The 19024-nt window shown below is 36.1% G+C and overlaps 1 protein-coding gene across 5 annotated transcripts in view; it reads right to left on the bottom strand.

Annotated features, from left to right (window-relative positions):
* Nucleotides 1–19024, bottom strand: part of SUGCT (succinyl-CoA:glutarate-CoA transferase) — a 777770-nt gene that overhangs the window by 53074 nt on the left and 705672 nt on the right. The window contains exon 14 of one of the 5 annotated variants that reach the window (XM_073239070.1): nt 6773–6811. The exons of the other annotated variants lie outside the window; for them this stretch is intronic. Within the exon in view, the coding sequence (XP_073095171.1) occupies nt 6773–6811 (39 nt within the window). The remainder of the gene's footprint in view (nt 1–6772; nt 6812–19024) is intronic. 5 annotated transcript variants of the gene reach the window in all.

Raw genomic sequence — 19024 nt, 5'->3', positions numbered from 1 at the left:
ATGTTTTTAGAGCAACAAAAATCATAGGAAATTTCTGAGAGGTGAAAAGAAGAAGGTGATAGCCAAGCGATCCTGGAAATTTCCTCAGGAAAACACTAAGGAAGTTTTCTGGCTTTTCTTGTTGCCTCCCATTCATCCTGGACAGGGTACTACAGAAGTCTCCAGCATAGACAAAATAAAAGTCAAGAAAAGCCTGTTCTTCCTAGTCAAAGGACTTGGAAAAGGGTGTTCTAACTGAGTAATAAATATTTTTTGTGAATACCTGCCATACTCTGCCTAACACCAATAGGAAGCCCCTTTACCACCTCCAACCAGTGGGGCCAAGCCAAGAGCTGATCTTCTACCCTACAACCTCTACCCTAGTCCAACAGAAAAAGGTAGTGGCATTCTGATTTCCTAGTCCTGTGGGTCAGCAGGACCAAGAGAGCAGCAGATCTCTCATTCCCCATCCAGTGGAGCAGATGGCACTCTAATTCCCCTATCAAGATAGCATCATAGAAATCAAGCAGTGAGATGAGTGGGGTTGGGAAGCCCAGTGAGAAGACCTACCTGGCCTTAATACTATACCTCGACAGGGGTATTGCCTATTTAAGAAAAAAACAAGATTGAATAAGATACAGAACCTTATAATATAACACCCAAAACCACTCATTGTAACAATAATCATGAAAATCACAACTTGAATGAGAAAAGATAATCAGTAGGTACCATTGCCAAGATAAATCAAATGTTGGAATTGTCTGACAAGGATTATAAAGCAGACATCATAAAAATGTTTCACAAGTAATTATGGATTCTCTTGAAACAAATGAAAACATGTAAAATCTCAGAAAGAAATATAAGTTATTTAAAAGAACAAAATGGAAATTATAGAACTGAAAGATCCAATAACCAAAATAAGAATCTTACTGATGGGCTCAATAGCATAATAGTAATGACAGAAGATAGAGTCAGTGAACATGAGGACAAATCAGTAGAATTTACCTAATAACTGAGAGAAAAGACAATGAAAAAAGAATGAAGAAAGAACCAAGACAAAAAAAGAGCTAATATTTCTCTCATTGGAGACTCAGAAGAGAGGGAGAGAGTAGGACTTTTTGAAATAAATATGACCAGAAACTTCCCAAATATGGTGAAAGACATAAATACACTGCTGTAGGAACTTGAAGAAACTCCAAATAGGATAAACCCAGAGAAATCCATGCCAAGACACATCATAATTAAAATTCTGAAAGCAAAAGACAGAAAAAATCTTGATAGCAGCTAGAGAAAAAGCAGAACTTTACCCTTAGAGAAAAAAACAATTAGAATGACAGAGGATTTCTCATCAGAATCCCTGGAGGACAGAATGTGGCACTGTTTAAATTACTGAACGAAAAGAACTGCCAGCTGTGAATTCTATATCTGACAGAAATATCCTTCAGGAATGAAGAGAAAATAAAGATATTCTCAGAAGAAAAGAAAACTAAAAGAATTTGTTGATAGCAAACTGACCCTTAAAAATGGTTAAAGGAAATTCTCTAAAGGGAACTAATAATGGAAGAATAATTTGAGCTTCAAAAAGGAAAGAATATCAGCATGGGTAAAACTGGGGTAAACATAATATACTGTCATTCTTTGTGTCAATTTTTAAAAGTTATATTTGATGATTGAAGTAAAAATTGTAACACCATCTAATGTGGTGCTCAGTAGAGGGAGGTGGTTCAAGATGGTGGTGTAGGAAGATCCTGATATTACCTTCTCTCATAGACACAACAAATCTACAGCTATACATGGAATAAATTCCTCTGAGAAATTTCTGAAAAAGAGATGAACATCATCTCCACCACAAAGGATAAAAAAGCTGCATCAATGAGTAGGAGAGGAAGAGACATGCCCAAAACTCCACCCCAGGTACAGCAACCCAAAACTGGAAGGGATTTGTATAAAAGTAACTTTTCCCTGTGGAGCAAAGTGTTCGATCTCCCATATCAGAATAGTGAGCCCTAGGATTGTACATCAGAATGATAAGCCCCCAAAGTGTTTGGCTTTGAAAACTAACATAATATATTTAGGAGAACTCACCCATCAAGGACTCATGTGTAGACTCACTTACCCCAGGACCCAGAACAAAAGCAGTAGTTTGAAAAGAACATATGTAAAGAAGACCCAGTTACTAATCATAAAGCAACTACTAGACAGGCAAGAACCTGTAGCACTCCTAAGATGGAAGTGCACACAGGAGCCATTTTTGCAATTTTGTTCTACCAGGCTAATGCTGGTGCTGGAGAGCGCCTTATTGGTAGCTCCCTCTAACTTGCTAGCACCACTGGGCATGTGCCAACCTCTGCACAGCAGCCTTGTTACAGCCAGCTGGGTGAGTGCCTTGGCCACCCTGTATGCCACAGCAATGGCATTGTCACACCTGGTAGGCACATGCAGTCCACACAGAGTGACTGGCTCTTGGGCCAAGGGAGATTGCAGTTCTGGGCCCCAAAGGTCATCTCCTACACAAAACCACTCCTTTAAGACTGGGAGATGTAGCTGCTTCACCTATTACATAAAGACAAACACAAAAAATCAGGCAAAATGAGGAGATGGGGGAATATGCTCCAAATGAAAGAACAGATAAAACCTTAGGAAAAGACCTAATGAAACAGAGATAAGTAATCTACCTGAAAAAAGTCCAAAATAATGGTCATAAAGGTTGTCACTGAACTCAAAAGAATAATGGATGAACACAGTGAGAACTTCAACAAAGATATACAAAATATAAGAAAGTACCAAACAGAAGTCACTGAGGTGAAAAATACAATAACGAGCTGGAAATACATTACAGGGGTTCAACACCAGACTGATCCAAGCAGAACAGGTAAATGAGCTGGAAGACAAAGCAATGGAACCCAGACCAGCAAAAAGAAAACAGATGAATTTTAAAAAGTGAAGATAGGCTAATAGGACTTAGGACAACATCGAGTAGAGTAACATCCACATTGTAGGGATCCTAGAAGTAGAAAAGAGTGAGAAAGGGGGGAAATCTTATTCAAAGAAATAATGGATGAAAACTTCTCTAATCAGGGGGAGAAAACAGATACCCAGGTCTGGGAAGCCCAGACCAAATGAGATGAACCCAAATAGATCTATAGCAAAACACGTTAAAATTACAATACCCATATTGAAAAGAGAATCTTAAAGGCAGCAAGAGAAAAACAACATGTAAAGGACAACCCATAAGACTAGCAGTGGATTTTTCAGCAGAAACTTCGGGGGCCAGATGGGAATGGTATGAAATATTCAAAGTGTTGAAAAGTAAAAATCTTCCAACCACAGCAAGATTACCATTCAGACTAGAGGAGATTAAGAGTTTTCCAGATAAGCAATAACTAAAGTTCATCACCACTAACGCAGTCTTATAAGAAATGTTAAAGAGACTTATTTAAGCTGAAAATAATGGCATTGATTAATGGCATGAAGATATAAAAAAGTAAAAATCTCACTAGAAAAAGTAAATATATAGTAAAGGTAGTGGATTAATTACTTATGAAGCTAACATGAAAGTCAAAAGATAAAAGATACAAAATGAATTAAAACTACAAAAATAGTTAAGGATGCATAAAATAAAAAGATGTAAAATGTAATACCAAAAACATAAAACATGATGCAGGAGGAAAAATGTAGAGCTTTAAAATGTGTTCAAATATAAATTGGTATCAACTTAAAACAGATTGTTATATACATAGAGTGATACAGGTAAACCAAATAGTAATCACAAAGCAAAAACTTACAACAAATACACAAAAGAAAAAGAGAAAGTAATCTAAATATAACACTAAAGGAAGTTATCAAACAAAAAGAGAAGAGAGGAAGAGAACAAGAAAGGAGAGGAATGACAAAAACATCCAGAAAACAATTAGTAAAATGGCAGTAAGCACATACCTATCAATAATTACTTTAAATGTAAGTAAACTAAATTATCCAATCAAAAGATATAGAGTGGCTGAATGGATTAAAAAAACAAGTCTCATTTATGTTTTCTACAAAAGACTCACTTTATAAGTAAGAATAACACAGAAACAGAAAATGAAATGATAGGAAAAGATACTCCACTAAAGTGGAAATGAAAATAAAATCGGCATAACTTTATTCATGTCAGACAAAACAGACTTTAAAACAAAGACTGTAATAATAGGCAAAGAATGGCAGTACATAATGGTAATGGAGATTATCCAATAAGAAGATATAACATCTATAAAAACATATGCACCAACATAGGAGTACCAATATATATAATGCAAATATTAACAGAACAAAGAGAAAAATTAACAGTAAACAATACAATAATATATGAGGACTCTAATACCCAACTTACATCAATAGATAGATCATACAGACCAAAAATCAATAAGGAAACATCAAACTTAAATGATTCATTAGACCAAATGGATTTTAAAAAATGCAGAAATTCAATCCCAAAGCAGATTATACATTCTTCTTAGGCAGAAATGGGCAGATCACATGTTAGGCAACTAAACAGGCCTGTATAAATTCAAGATGATTTAAGTAATTTCAAGGATCTTTTCCAACCATAAGGGTATGAAACTAGAAATCAGTTACCTAAGAAAAATGGGAAAGCACAAAAATGTGGAAACTAAATAACATGCTACCAAACAACCAGTGAGTCATTGGAGAGGTAAGAAAATGCAAACAAATGAAGACAGAAATATGACATAGTAAAGTCTATAGGATGCAGCGAATGCAGTTATGATGAAAGTTGACAGCATATGGGTCTACCTCAAGAAAGAAGGTGAATCTCAAATAAGTGATCTAACCTTAAACCAACAGGAACTAGAATAAGAAGAACAAAACCCAAAACTGATAAAAAGGAAATAAAGATCAGAACAAATATAAATGAAATAGAGATTTAAGACAATGGAGAAGATCACTGAAACTCAGAGCTAGTTATTTGAAAAGATAAACAATACTGACAAACTTTAAGTGAGAAACACCAAAAAGAAAAAAAAAGAGAGAATGGTTTCAAATACACATAATTAGAAATGAAAGAGAAGGTACAACTGATACTACAGAAATACAAAGGATCAAAGAGCCTACTATGAACAATTGATTATATGCCAACACATTTGACAACCTAGAAGAAATGGCTAAATTTCAGAAACATACAATCTTCTGAGAAAGAATTATGAAGAAACAGAATATTTTAGTAGAATGATTACTAGTAAGGAAAGTGAGTCAATAATAATAATAATTTTAAAAAAACCTCTCAACAACAAAAGTCTGTGACCCTGTGACCCTGTGACCCTATGACTGCACTGGTGAATTCTACCAAATACTCAGAGAGGGTTTAGTACCTATCCTTCTTGAACACTTCCAAAATATGGAAGATGGGGGGAATGCTTCTAAACTAATTTACAAGGGCAGCATTACACAGATAACAAACCAGATAAGGACACCACACACAAAGAATTATAGGCCAATATCCCTGAGAAACACAGATGCAAAAATCTTCAGCAAAATATTAGCAAACGAAATTCAACAATGTGTTAAAAGGGTCATATACCATGATCAACTGTGATTTATTCTAGGGATGCAAGGATGGTTCACCATCTGCAAATCAATCAACATGATACACCACATTAACAAAATGAAAGATAAAAATCATATGATTATCTCAATAGATGCAGAAAAAACATCTGACAAAATTGAGCATCCATTTATGATAAAAACTCTCAACAAAGTGGGTATAGTGGGAATGTATCTCAACATAATAAAGACTATATAGGATGAACCCACAGTTTATATCATATTAATTGGTGATTAAAGGATTTCCTTTAAGATCAAGAACAAGGAAAAGATGCCCAATCCCTCCACTTTTATTTAACACAGTATTGGAAGGTCTAGTAATAACAATTAGGTAAGATTAGGAAATAAAAGGCATCCAAATTAGAAAGGAAGCAGTAAATGACCTGTAAATGACCTGATAGTATATATAGAAAATTCTAAGGACTCCACCAAAAAGCTGTTAGAAATAATGAATTCCGTAAAGTTGTAGAATTAAAAAATATATATATTAGACTCCATTGCATTTCTATAAACTATCAGAAAGAGAAATCAAGAAAACAATCCCATTTACAATTGTGTCAAAAAGAATAAGACACCTAGGATATAAAGAAATTGTATTCAAATTTTAAGTCTTCCAAAGAATAAATTTCTACACTCAGATGGTTTCATTGGAGAATTTTACCAAACTTAAAGAAGAATTAACACCAAGTTTACACAGCTGTTTCTAGAGTATAGAAGAGGATATTGCCCTCACATTATGAGATGAGTATTACCCTAATCCCAAACTAGACAAAGATAATTCACAAAAAGCAAACCAGAGATCAATATCTCTCCTGAACTTTAATCTAAAATTACTCAACATATTAGCAAACTGAATGTGTAAAATGCAATATATCAAATAGCTATATCTACATCTATATATATATGTCCTATGACCAAGTGAGATTTATTCCAGTTATACAAATCTGGTTAAACAATTGAAAATTAATTCAATCCACCATATCAGTAGGCTAAAGAAGAAAAATCACATTACAGTATCAATTGATGTAGAAAAAGCATTAAGCAAAAAATACTCACAGCAAAGTATGAATAGAGGGCATTCCCTTAACTTGGAAAAGAACATTTACAAAACCCAACAGTTACCATCATACTTCATGGTAAAAGATTGATTACTTTCCTGTAAGATTAGGAACAAGACAAGGATATCTCCTCTTACCATTCGTATTCAGCAAAGGACTGTAAGTTCTAGCCACAACTGTAAGGCAAGAAAAATAAATAGAAGACAGAAGATAGTTAGAAAGAAAATTAAAATGTCCCTTTTGCAGATGACATAATTGTTTATGTTAAAAAAAGACCCAATTTATCTACAGATAAACAAATACCTTGTAGCAAGGTTTACTAGCTAGAAATGACTTCAGCAAGGTTGTAGGATATAAGAAAACACAAAAGTCAATTACATTTTTATGCACTAAAAAGGAAAATGTGAAAACTGAAATTACATTCACAACATTTCCAATTGCTTCAAAGAAAATGAAATAGGATAAACTTAGCAACTCTTGTACAGAATAAGTATGCTGAAAATGACAAAATGCTGATGAAAGAAATCATAGAAGACATAAATAAATGAAGAGACATACTTTGCTCATGTTTGGAAGACTCAATATAATAAAAATGACAATTATCCTTAAATTGATAAGTATGTTTCATGCAAGTACTATGAAAATCCAAGATACTGTGTTTTTCTTTGTTTTTCATATACAAATAAAAGTTTATATGGAAAGACACAATATCCATTTAAACCATTTTAGAATAGCTAAAATCATTTTGGAAAGAAAAAAGAAGAAAATGAGAGGAATCACTCTACCCAATGTTAAGTATTACTATACAGCTACAGTAATCAAGACAGAGGTATCAGTGGAGTGATAGAAATAGAAAACATCGATCATGGAATATAGAGAATCCAGATAGAAACCCTCACAAGTATCCCCAACTAATGTTGACAAAGGTGCAAAATCAATTAAATCGAGGAAATACAGCCTTTATAACAAATGATGCTAGAGAAACTGACCATCCATAGACAGTGTAACCTCAGTCTATATCACATACCCTTTAAAGGAATTAACTCAAAATAAATCACAGAAATAAGTGGAAAATGTGAAACTCAGAATAAAAACTGAGGAGAAAAATCTTAGGGACCTTGGATTAGATAAATAGTTCCTAGACTTGACAAAAAAAAAAAGCAAGATTCATAAAAGGAAAAATTGATAAATTATACCTCCTCAAAATTAAAAACATTTTTCTCTATGAAAGAGCATGTTAAGAGGATCAACAAAGATGAACTGTAGACTCAGAGAAAATATTTGCAAATCACATGTCTGGAAAAATAAAAAACAGGAAACTTCAAACAATCTAATTAGAAAATGAGCAAAAGGCATAAACAGCCATTTCACTGAAGAAAATAGATAGGTGGCTAATAAGCACATGAGAAGACTTTCAATATTATTAGCTTTCAGGGAGATGTAAATTAAAACCACTTCAGAATGACTAAAGTAAAGAAGAGTGATAGTGCCGAGTCCTATTGACAATGAAGAGAAACTGGATCACTTATACATTGGTGGTGAGAATGTAAAATATTACAGCCAATCTGGAAAAGAGTATGGTAGCTTCTTTCAAAACTGTACATGTACTTAATAAATGATCCAGTATTTGTACTCCTGGATATTTATCCAAGGGAAATGACAATTGATTTTCACCCAGAAATCTGTTCACAAATGCTCACAGCAGCTTTATTTGTAATAGCAAAAGCTGGAAAAAAACCAAATGTCCTTCAACAGGTGAATAGTTAAACAAACATTTATATGACAATTCAGCAATAAAGTGAATGAACTATTAAAACAAGTAACCATTTGGATGGATCTCAAGGAAATTCTGCTGAATGAAAAAAGTAAAAATCAAGAAGTTATATACTGTATGAATTCATTTATATAACATTCTAGAAATGACAAAATTATAGAGATGGAGAGCATTAAACGTTGGTAAGGATTATAGAAGGTGGGAAGAGCCCATGACTATAAAGAGTAGTATGAGGAATCCTTCTGATGGAACTGTCTGTACATTGGCCATAGTGGTATTCACATGAACCTACATGTGTTATAAAATTGCACAGAACTAAACACACACAAGAGTCATGTAAAACTAAAGAAATGTGAATAAGATAACTGGATTGTATTAATGTCAATTTCCTGTCTGCAATATTGTATTATCATATGCAAGGTGTTACCACAGAGAGAATCTGGGAGAAGGAATTATTTCTTAAAACTGCATGTAAATCAACGCAAAGCATAGAGGCTTACACCTATGTGTTCAGCCCACTGGTTCTGGTAGTGGAGATAGACATAGCAACTGGGAAGCAGGAAACAGATCTTTCCTCCCCACAGGCACCAATACCACTCCCCTGCGACCCCCGACATTGCTTCAGGGGCTAAGCAGCTCCAGAGAGCAGAGCTTTTGGGCACTAGAGGTCACCACATACAAATATGAAATGTCAAAGGAACCTGGTTCAAAGCAAAATATCAAGACCAGAAAAAGGATCAAGTAAGACTGAACTAATAAATCTTCCTGAAAGAGATTTCAAAATAAAAATCATAAACATGCTCACAGAGGTACAGAAAAAAATATTCAAGAACTCAGGAATGAATTTAGGGCAGAGATCCAATCATTGAAGAGCAAAATGGAGGGTATTAAAAGCAGATTAGATATGGTGGAGGAAACAATAAATGAATAGAAACAAGAGAAGAGGAATACAAAGAAGCTGAGGCACAGAGAGAAAAAAAGATCTCTAGGAATATTGAGAGAACTGTGTGACCAATCCAAATGGAACAATATTGGTATTATAGGAGTACCAGAAGAAGAAGAAGAAGAGAGAAAAAGGGATAGAAAGTATCTTTGAGGAAGTAATTGCTGAAAACTTCCCCAGATTGGGGAAGTGAGATAGTCTCTCAAGCTATGGAGGTGCACAAATCTCCCAACACAAGGGACCCAAAGAGGACAACACCAAGACATATAATAATTAAAATGGCAAAGATCAAGGATAAGGACAGACTATAAAAAGCAGCCACAGAGAGAAATAAGATCATGTACAAAGGAAAACCCATCAGGCTACATCAGACTTCTCAGCAGAAACCCTACAGTCCAGAAGGGAGTGGCATGATTTATTTAATGCAATGAAGCAGAAGGGCCTCAAACCAAGAATACTCTATTCAGTAAGATTATCATTTAAATTTGAAAGAGGGATTAAACAATTTCCAGATAAGCAAAAGTTGAGGGAATTTACCTCCCACAAACCATCTCTACTGTGTATTTTGGAGGGACTGCTATAGATGGAGGTGTTCCTAAAGTTAAATAGCTATCACCAGAGGTAATAAAAAGAGATAGACAAAGAGTACAGAATATGATACCTAATATATAAAGAATGGAGAAGGAAGAAAAAGGAGGTAAAAAAAAGAACCTTTAGATTGTGTTTGTAATAACATATTAAGTGAGTTAAGTTAGACTCTTAGACAGAAAAGAAGTTACCCTTGAACCTTTGGTAACCATGAATCTAAAGCCTGCAATGGCAATAAGTACATACCTATCGATAATCACCCTAAATGTAAATGGTCTGAATGCACCAGTCAAAAGACATAGAGTCACTGAATAAATTAAAAAAACATGACCCAACTATATGCTGCCTACAAGAGACTCACTTCAAACCCAAAGACATACACAGACTAAAAGTGAAGGGATGGAAAAAGATATTTCATGCAACTAATAGGGACAAAAAAGCAGGTGTTGCAGTACTTGTATCAGACAAAATAGACTTTAAAACAAAGAAAGTCACAAGAGACAAAGAAGTACATTATATAATGATAAAGGGGTCAATCCAAAAAGAGGATATAATCATTATAAACAACTATGCACCCAACATAGGAGCATCTACATATGTGAAACAAATACTAACATAATAAAAAGGGGAAATAGAATGCAATGCATTCATTCTAGGAGACTTCAGCACTCCACTCACACCAAAGGACAGATCAATCAGACAAAAAATAAGTAAGGAGACAAAGGCATTGATCAACACATTAGAACAGATGGACCTAACAGACATCTACAGAACTCTCCACCCCAAAGCAGCAGGATACATGTTCTTCTCAAGTGCACATGGAACATTTTCAAGAATAGATCATATACTAGGACACAAAAAGAGCCTCAGTAAATTCAAAAAGATTGAAATTTTACCAGCCAACTTCTCAGAGCACAAAGGTATGAAACTAGAAATAAATTATGCAAATAAAATGAAAAATACATGGAGGCTTAACAACATGCTCCTAAATAACCAATGGATGAATGACCAAATAAAAATAGAGATCAAGCAATATATGGAGACAAATGATGACAATAATTCAATGCTGCAAAATCTGTGGGATGCACTGAAAGCTGTGTTAAGAAGGAAGTATATTGCAACACAGGCCTACCTCAGGAAAGAAGAACAATCCCATATGAACACTCTAAACTCATAATTAATGAAACGGGAAAAAGAAGAACAAATGAGGCCCAAAGTCAGTAGAAGGAGGGGCATAATAAAGATTAGAGGAGAAATAAATAAAATCGAGAAGAACATAACAATAGAATTAATGAAAGCAAGAGCTCACACTTTGAGAAAATAATCAACATAGATAAACCCCTAGCCAGATTTATCAAGAAAAGAAGAGAGTCTACACACATAAACAGAATAAAAAATGAGAAAGGAAAATTCACTACAGACACCACAGAAATACAAAGAATTATTAGAGAATACTATGAAAAACTGGAAGCTAACAAACTGGATGACCTGGAAGAAAAGGACAACATTCTAGAAAAATGCAAAATTCCAAGGTTGACCCAGAAAGAAACAGAAAATCTGCACAGACCAGTTACCAGCAACAAAACTGAACTGATAATCAAAAACTACCTAAGAACAAAACTCCTGGACCAGTAGGCTTTACTGCTGAATTTTACCAAAAATTTAGTGAAGACCTAATTCCCATTCTCCTTAATGTTTTCCAAAAAGTAGAAGACAAGGGAATACTTCCAAACTCATTCTATGAGGCCAGCATTGCTCTAATACCAAAACCATGCAAAGACACCACAAAAAAAGAAAATTACAAACCAATATCCCTGATGAGCATAGATGCAAAAATACTCAACAAAATATTAGTGATCTGAATTCAAAAATACATCAAAAAGATCATCCACCATGATCAAGTAGAATTTATGCCAGGGATGCAAGAATGGTACAATTTTCAAAAATTGATCAACATCATATACTACATCAATGAAAAGAAATATAAAAACCACATGATCATCTCCACAGATGCTGAAAAAGCATTTGACAAAATTCAAGATCCATTCATGAATAAAAACTCTCAACAAAATGGGTATACAGGGTAAGTACCTCAATGTAATAAAGGCCATATATGACAAACCCACAGCCAACATCATACTTAACAGCAAGAAGCTGATAGCTTTTCCTTTAAGATCAGGAACAAGACAGGATGCCCACTCTCTCCACTTTTATTCAACATAGTTCTGGAGGTCTTGCCACAGCAATCAGACAACACAAAGAAATAAAAGGCATCCAGATTGGTAAAGAATAAGTTAAACTGTCCCTGTTTGCAGATGACATGATATTGTACATAAAAAACCCTAAAGAATCCACTCCAAAACTACTAGATCTAATATCAGAATTCAGCAAAGTTGCAGGATACAAAGTTAATACACAGAAATCTGTTTCATTCCTATACACTAATGATGAACTAGCAGAAAGAGAAATCAGGAAAACAATTCCATTCACAATTGCATCAAAAAAAATAAAACACCTAGAAAAAAACCTAATGAAGAAAGTGGAAGTCTTATACTCTGAAAACTACAAGACACTCATGAGAGAAATTAAAGAAGGTACCAATAAATGGAAACACATCCCATGCTCATGGATAGGAAGAATTAACTATTGTCAATATGGCCATGCTGCCTAAAGCAATCTACAGATTTAATGCCATCCAGATTTAATACCAACAGCATTCTTCAACAAACTAGAGAAAATAGTTCTAGAATTCATATGGAACCACAGGAGAGCCTGAATACCCAAAGCAACCCTGAGAAGGAAGAATAAACCTAGGGGGATTACCCTCCCAGACTGCAAGTTCTACTTCAAAGCCACTGTAATCAAGACAATTTGGCACTGGTGCAAGAGCAGACCCATAGACAAATGGAACACACTAGAGATCCCAGACATAAGCCCAAGCATATATGGCCAATCAATATACAATAAAGGAGTCATGGATATACAATGGGGAAATGACAGCCTCTTCAACAGCTGGTGTTGGCAAAACTGGACAGCTACATGCAAGAGAATGAAACTGCATTATTGTCTAGTCCCATACACAAAAGTAAACTCGAAATGGATCAAAGACCTGAATGTAAGTCATGAAACCATAAAACTCTTAGAAGACAACATAGGCAAAAATCTCCTGAATATAAACACGAGCAACTTTTTTCTGAATGCATCTCCTCAAGCAAGGGAAACAAAAGCAAAAACGAACACATGGGACTACATCAAACTAAAAAACTTCTGTACAGCAAAGAACATCATCAACAGAACAAAAAGGCATCCTACAGTATGGGAGAATCTATTTGTAAATGACATATCTGACAAGGGGTTAACATCCAAAATATATAAAGAACTCACATGCCCCAAAACTCAAAAAGCAAATAACCCAATTAAAAAATAAGTGGAGTATATGAACAGACACTTCTCCAAAGAAGAAATTCAGATGGCCAACAGGCACAGGAAAAGATGCTCCACATCACTACTTATCAGAGAAATGCAAATAAAAACCACAATGAGATATCACCTCACACCAGTTAGGATGGCCAGTATCAAAAAGACTAAGAACAACAAATGCTGGTGAAGATGTAGAAAAAGGGGAACCCTCCTCCTACACTGCTGGTGGGAATGTAAACTAGTTCAACCATTGTGGAAAGCAATATGTAGGTTCCTCAGAAAACTAAAAATAGAAATACCATTTAACCTAGAAATTTCACTCCTAGGAATTTACCCAAAGAATATAATTTCTCAGTTTCAAAAAGACATATGCACTCCTATGTTTATTGCAGCACTATTTAGAATAGCCAAGATATGGAAGCAACATAAGTGTCCATCAGTAGATGAATGGATAAAGAAGATGTGGTACATATACACAATGGAATACTATTCAGCCATAAGAAACAAATCCTATCATTTGCAACAGCATGGATGGAGCTGGAGGATATTATGCTCAGTGAAATAAGCCAGGCGGAGAAAGACAAGTACCAAGTGATTTCCCTCATTTGTGGAGTATAGCAGTGAACCAAAACTGAAGGAACAAAACAGCAACAGACTCACAGACTCCAAGAAGGGACTAACAGTTGCCAAGGGGGAGGGGTCTAGGAGAGGGGTGGGGAGGGAGGGAGAAGGGGATTGAGGGCTATTATGATTGGCACACATGGTGTGTGGGGGATCATGGGAAGACAGTGTTGCACAGAGAAGGCAAATAGTGACTCCATGGTATCTTAGTATACTGTTGGGCAGTGGTTGCAATGGGGCATAGGTGGGAACACAATAACATGGGTGAATGTAATAACCACATTATTTTTTCATGTGAAACCTTTATAAGAGTGTATATCAATAATACCTTAATAAAAATAAAATAAAATAAAACTGCATGTAAATCTATAATTAAAATATAATAAAACAGTTTTCAAAAGCCATAAAAAGGCGATTAAAAGAGCAACATTTTACATATGATTAATGTTTTTCATTTTTTACTACAAATTATTTTATTTCTAATAAAATGGAAGGAACTAATGATTTCCTCCAGACAGAAGATTTTGGTTATCTCCCTAACCTAACTTGATGGATCTTGAACTGGGGGGAATAGAAAAGTGATTTTCCTGAACCAGAGGGCTTAATAATAGGTTAATAAAGATTCACATCAAACCAAGAATAAACTTTGCTTCAAATCCACAATGATGTTTATCTTCTTTAACATTTGAAACAAAATGAGAATATGTCCTGTTGGGGATTGCCTACAATGTCATACAAGTCAGTTTTTACTGGGCTGAGGGCAACCAATGCCAGTCCTTTATGGAAAACAATGTTTTTGAAGATCTGGCAATAAAATATGGATGCTGCTAAAAGGAAGGGACCAACAGAACTTCATTTCTACAATCGGTATTTCAACAATCAAGAAATGGGGGAAGGTGCTCTGTAGCAGATCTCATTTGATAAGATGATATTTGAAGAACTTGAATATGGAACTTAGGAAATAGCTTCAATGAATCATTTTTAAAAGTCCACATTTCTGGAAATCAGATTTTAATTCTTTTATTTTTCTGCTTTTAATCTTTTAGGTGAATCTGGATGAGACAAAAAAATCAAATTCCATAGTCACTACCAAGGTGAAATGGAAAAGAGAGGCAATATCTTGCTCTGTGCTGCCCACTCCCATGTGGGTATTTAAATTAAAATTAAAATCTAGTTTTTCAGTGGAATTAGCGAATTTCCAGTGCACAGTAGCCACATGTCACTAGTGGCTATCATAATGGACAATGCAGAAACATTTCCACCACTTCAATAAAGTACTAGACAGCCCCAATCTAGATGATTGATGAAAATACACCAAAGTTCCAAAACTTCTTTTATTCAAAAAAAGACACAATTTTACAAGATAGTTCCTTCCTACGAACACATTTTGACCTCCTAGAAGAGCAGGGTTGGAAAGGACCCTAAGTTCATTGTGCCAAAACACCTGTCACATGCTTCAAATTTTCTGGCTGTCTAGTCCATGTTTGAACATCCTTTTCTATAGTAAATAATTATTATTTACTTCATTCTTTTTCAAATTATAAGAAACATTTATGTTCTTTGAAATTATTCTATGGCTTCAGGACTGTCATCACTCTGGCTCTTCATTGCTGCACACCAGACTGGATTCTGATTTATTTGCATCCTTAATCAAGTAACTGTTGTGCCAAAATTAAGTGCATGTTTCAGGTGCTCAAAGTATAAAAGACTGATCTTTTCCCCTATTCTAGACATTGTCCCTATTTTTACAGACTAAAATCACAAGGGGTCTTCCAGCAAACCCCCTAGTCAATTTATTTGCATTGACTTTTTGGTCAAATAACCCAGCAATCTGGCTACTGTGGCCCATTGCTCCAGTTAATTGAAGTGTTTAGTATCCTAATTCTAATAATGTCTCTATGAGGTGGACCACCAGTGTACTTTTGAATACTTCAAGTGGCAAATTCATTAACACTGCTAGTTAGGTATCAGATGCAAACATGTGGCCTCCTACATCTTTCCTACTGCAAGTGACATAAATGTTGACAATAGTCAACTCTCATGACCATTCACCCGCACCCCAGTAATTATCAGAGTTTGGATAAAACTATTCTCAAGTCAGTCCAACTATAGTAGTATTCAGTACATGCTTCTCTATTTCACCCACAAAAAAATAACTGATAATCTAGATCTTACTGAATTTCCTGCAACATACTTCACTTTTCCCAAAGCTAAGCAGAGATGCTGACAACTCTAAGTTGAAGATGACTAGGGAGGTTTCAGCAGCATGAAAGAGAACTCATCAGCCCTGGAGAACTGAGGATGCACTTACATTCTTGGCACCCCACAGATGGAACTGTAGCATTTTATATTAAAACAACGCTGAGAGTAATTTCTAATGATTTTATTGATTTTCAAACAATAATAAAGGTGATGGCCTGCTGAACTGAATTCTAGTGAGTTTGTTATTTCCCATGGTCCTCCCCCGTAAGTGTACCTCTTTTACAAAATATTTGAACTGGCTATGAGAGAGGAGAACTCAGCATACAAAATGCTGCCTTCACCACTGTCCAGCTGGGATGTTTTACAACCAAGTCTCTTATGTACTTATTCAGTCCAGAGACAAATAGAGGAAAACTTGCAGTATCTGATCTCAAAGCAGGTGGCTTTACAGTAATGATGTAATATGTGCCAAGATTCTGAAAGGCAAGGTTCTAGAGAAACACTGCAGGACATAATTATTTTTAATGTCTCTCCGGCTTGAAAATGGTTTGTGTCCATGATTTCAATTTTCAAAAATACAATAGTCTGGTACTTGAAAACAGAGAATATGACAAATTAACTGATAAGCTTATGAACACATGTTGAAACAGCAAGGCACTAAATGGGTAGACTTCCCCTACAGAAAAATGGTGATTAAAAGGAATCTGTCAAGTCAATGTTTACTTTCCACATAGGAAATATATCACAAACTGGAGAAAAATAATTCAGCAGGTAAATGCTTTCCAAATAGGGACCCTCCTTGGGTTGTTAATGTTTCTTGTTACAATGCACAATCTTGGAAAACAACATTCCTATGCTTGGAGTATGGATAAAAATTTTATTCTTCCAGATCAATCTGAAGAGGCTCCTTGGGGAGGTTTGAAAAAATGAACACAGTACCTGGATACTATACACTCTAAATAAAAACACAGCAAAGAAGAGGAATGGGAAGTGAGGCAGAAATCTCCTCCCCAAACCACATATAATACGAATACAGGAAATACAACTATTCCTAAAAGAGTGCCCAGAAATAAGATTGCACCAGCCAGTCTACATCTAGGAAAAGAGAATGGAAAATCTACATCACAGAAAAGGGTAAAGTAACAAAGTGGACCACCAGTGTACTTTACTGTGGGACCCGAGCACTCCCCTGACCCCAGCTCACTGGCAGGAGGAAGACAAACAGAACGGGAAGGGGATAGAAACCCAGGACTGCTAAATACCCAGCCCTAGAAATCTACTCCAGGAGCACAAACCCACACTGCATGATGTTCTGGAGATTAGAGGGGTTGAAAAGCAAAGTCAGAGACCGAGATTCCAGCTGCTTGTGGAGAACAGGTTCCCACAACCTGCTGCTCTGGAACAAAAGAAAGGCAGGCACTTGAAAGAGTTTCCAACAGTGAGAGGGATGCTAAAGGGGCACAGATTACACAGAGCTTGCTGCTCAGGAGAAGGAACAGGTGGACAAAATCATCCCAGCACACTCAGCCCAGCAGGTTGGGAACTTTCAGGGGTTTCAGACATTCCATCCCCCTAGCTGGCAAAGCAGCACCAAGGATCTCCACTGCGATAAGCAGGCTGCTGCTCCTTACACCCCGCCAGCACCTGTGTGCAAACCTGCTGCTGCCCCTGCCATCATGCCAGGCCAATCAGGGGGCAGCCCCACCTACTGCAACTACACTTACCCCTGTGCAGAGGCTGCTCCCTGCATGCACAGCTATCTAGTCCGACAGTGGAAACAGCTGCCAGGAAGCAGCAAAGAGCTCTGTCCTCCCAGCAGGCACCAGTGGGGTTCACCTGCAATCCTGCCATTGCTCCAGGCCAGCAGGAGGGGATCCCTGCCTATGGAAGCTTGGAAGCTTAACATAGAAGCTGCTCCATGTGGGTGTGACTCACTGGCCCTGACAGTGTAGAAAGGCACTGTGGGCCAGGAAGCAAGAAAGAGCTTTAGGGTAGGCACCAGCAATGCTCGCCTGCAATCACTACCATCGTTCCAGGTGCCGGGAAGCTCTGAAAAGCAGAGCTTCTGGGCAATAGAGGGCACTGCTTATACAAACCTAATATTTCTCATTATCCAATAAGATTGTGAAAAATCAGATGAACCTTATTGAATCCAAAACCCTCAAACACCAGAAAGAGGGCTAAGTGAAACTGAAATCACCAATCTTCCTGAAACAGAATTCAAAATAAAAGTCATAAGCATGCTAAAGCAGCTATAGAAAAATATTCAAGAGCTAAGGGACAAATTCAGAAGATAGACACCTTGAAAAACACAGTAGCTGAAATGAAACATACAATGGAGGGACTTAAAAGCAGATTAGATGAGATAGAGGAGACAGAAAATGGAATATAAATTAGAGAACAGGAATACAAAGAAGCTGAGGCAGAGAAAGAAAAAAGGATCTCTAGGAATGAAAGAATACTGAGAGAACTGTGTGATCAATCCAAATGGAACAATATATGCATTATAGGGGTACCAGAAGAAAAAGAGAGAAAAAAAGGGATAGAAAGTGTCTTTGAAGAAATAATTGCTGAAACTTCTCCAATCTGGGGAAGGAAATAGTCTCTCTGGCCATGGAAGCCCACAGATCTCCCAACACAAGGGACCCAAGGAGGACAACACCAAGACACATAATAATTAAAATACAAAGATCAAGGATGAAGACTGAGTATTAAAGCAGCCAGAAAGAGAAAAAAAGACCACCTACAAAGGAAAACCCATCAGGCTATCATCAGACTTCACAGCAGAAACCTTACAGGCCAGAAGAGAGTGGCATGATATATTCAATGCAATAAAACAGA

Source organism: Manis javanica, chromosome 6, assembly GCF_040802235.1.
Source record: "Manis javanica isolate MJ-LG chromosome 6, MJ_LKY, whole genome shotgun sequence".
Classification (NCBI taxonomy): Eukaryota; Metazoa; Chordata; class Mammalia; order Pholidota; family Manidae; genus Manis; species Manis javanica.
Note: the sequence above shows the minus strand (reverse complement) of the source record. Positions and strands in the feature narration are given on the sequence as shown.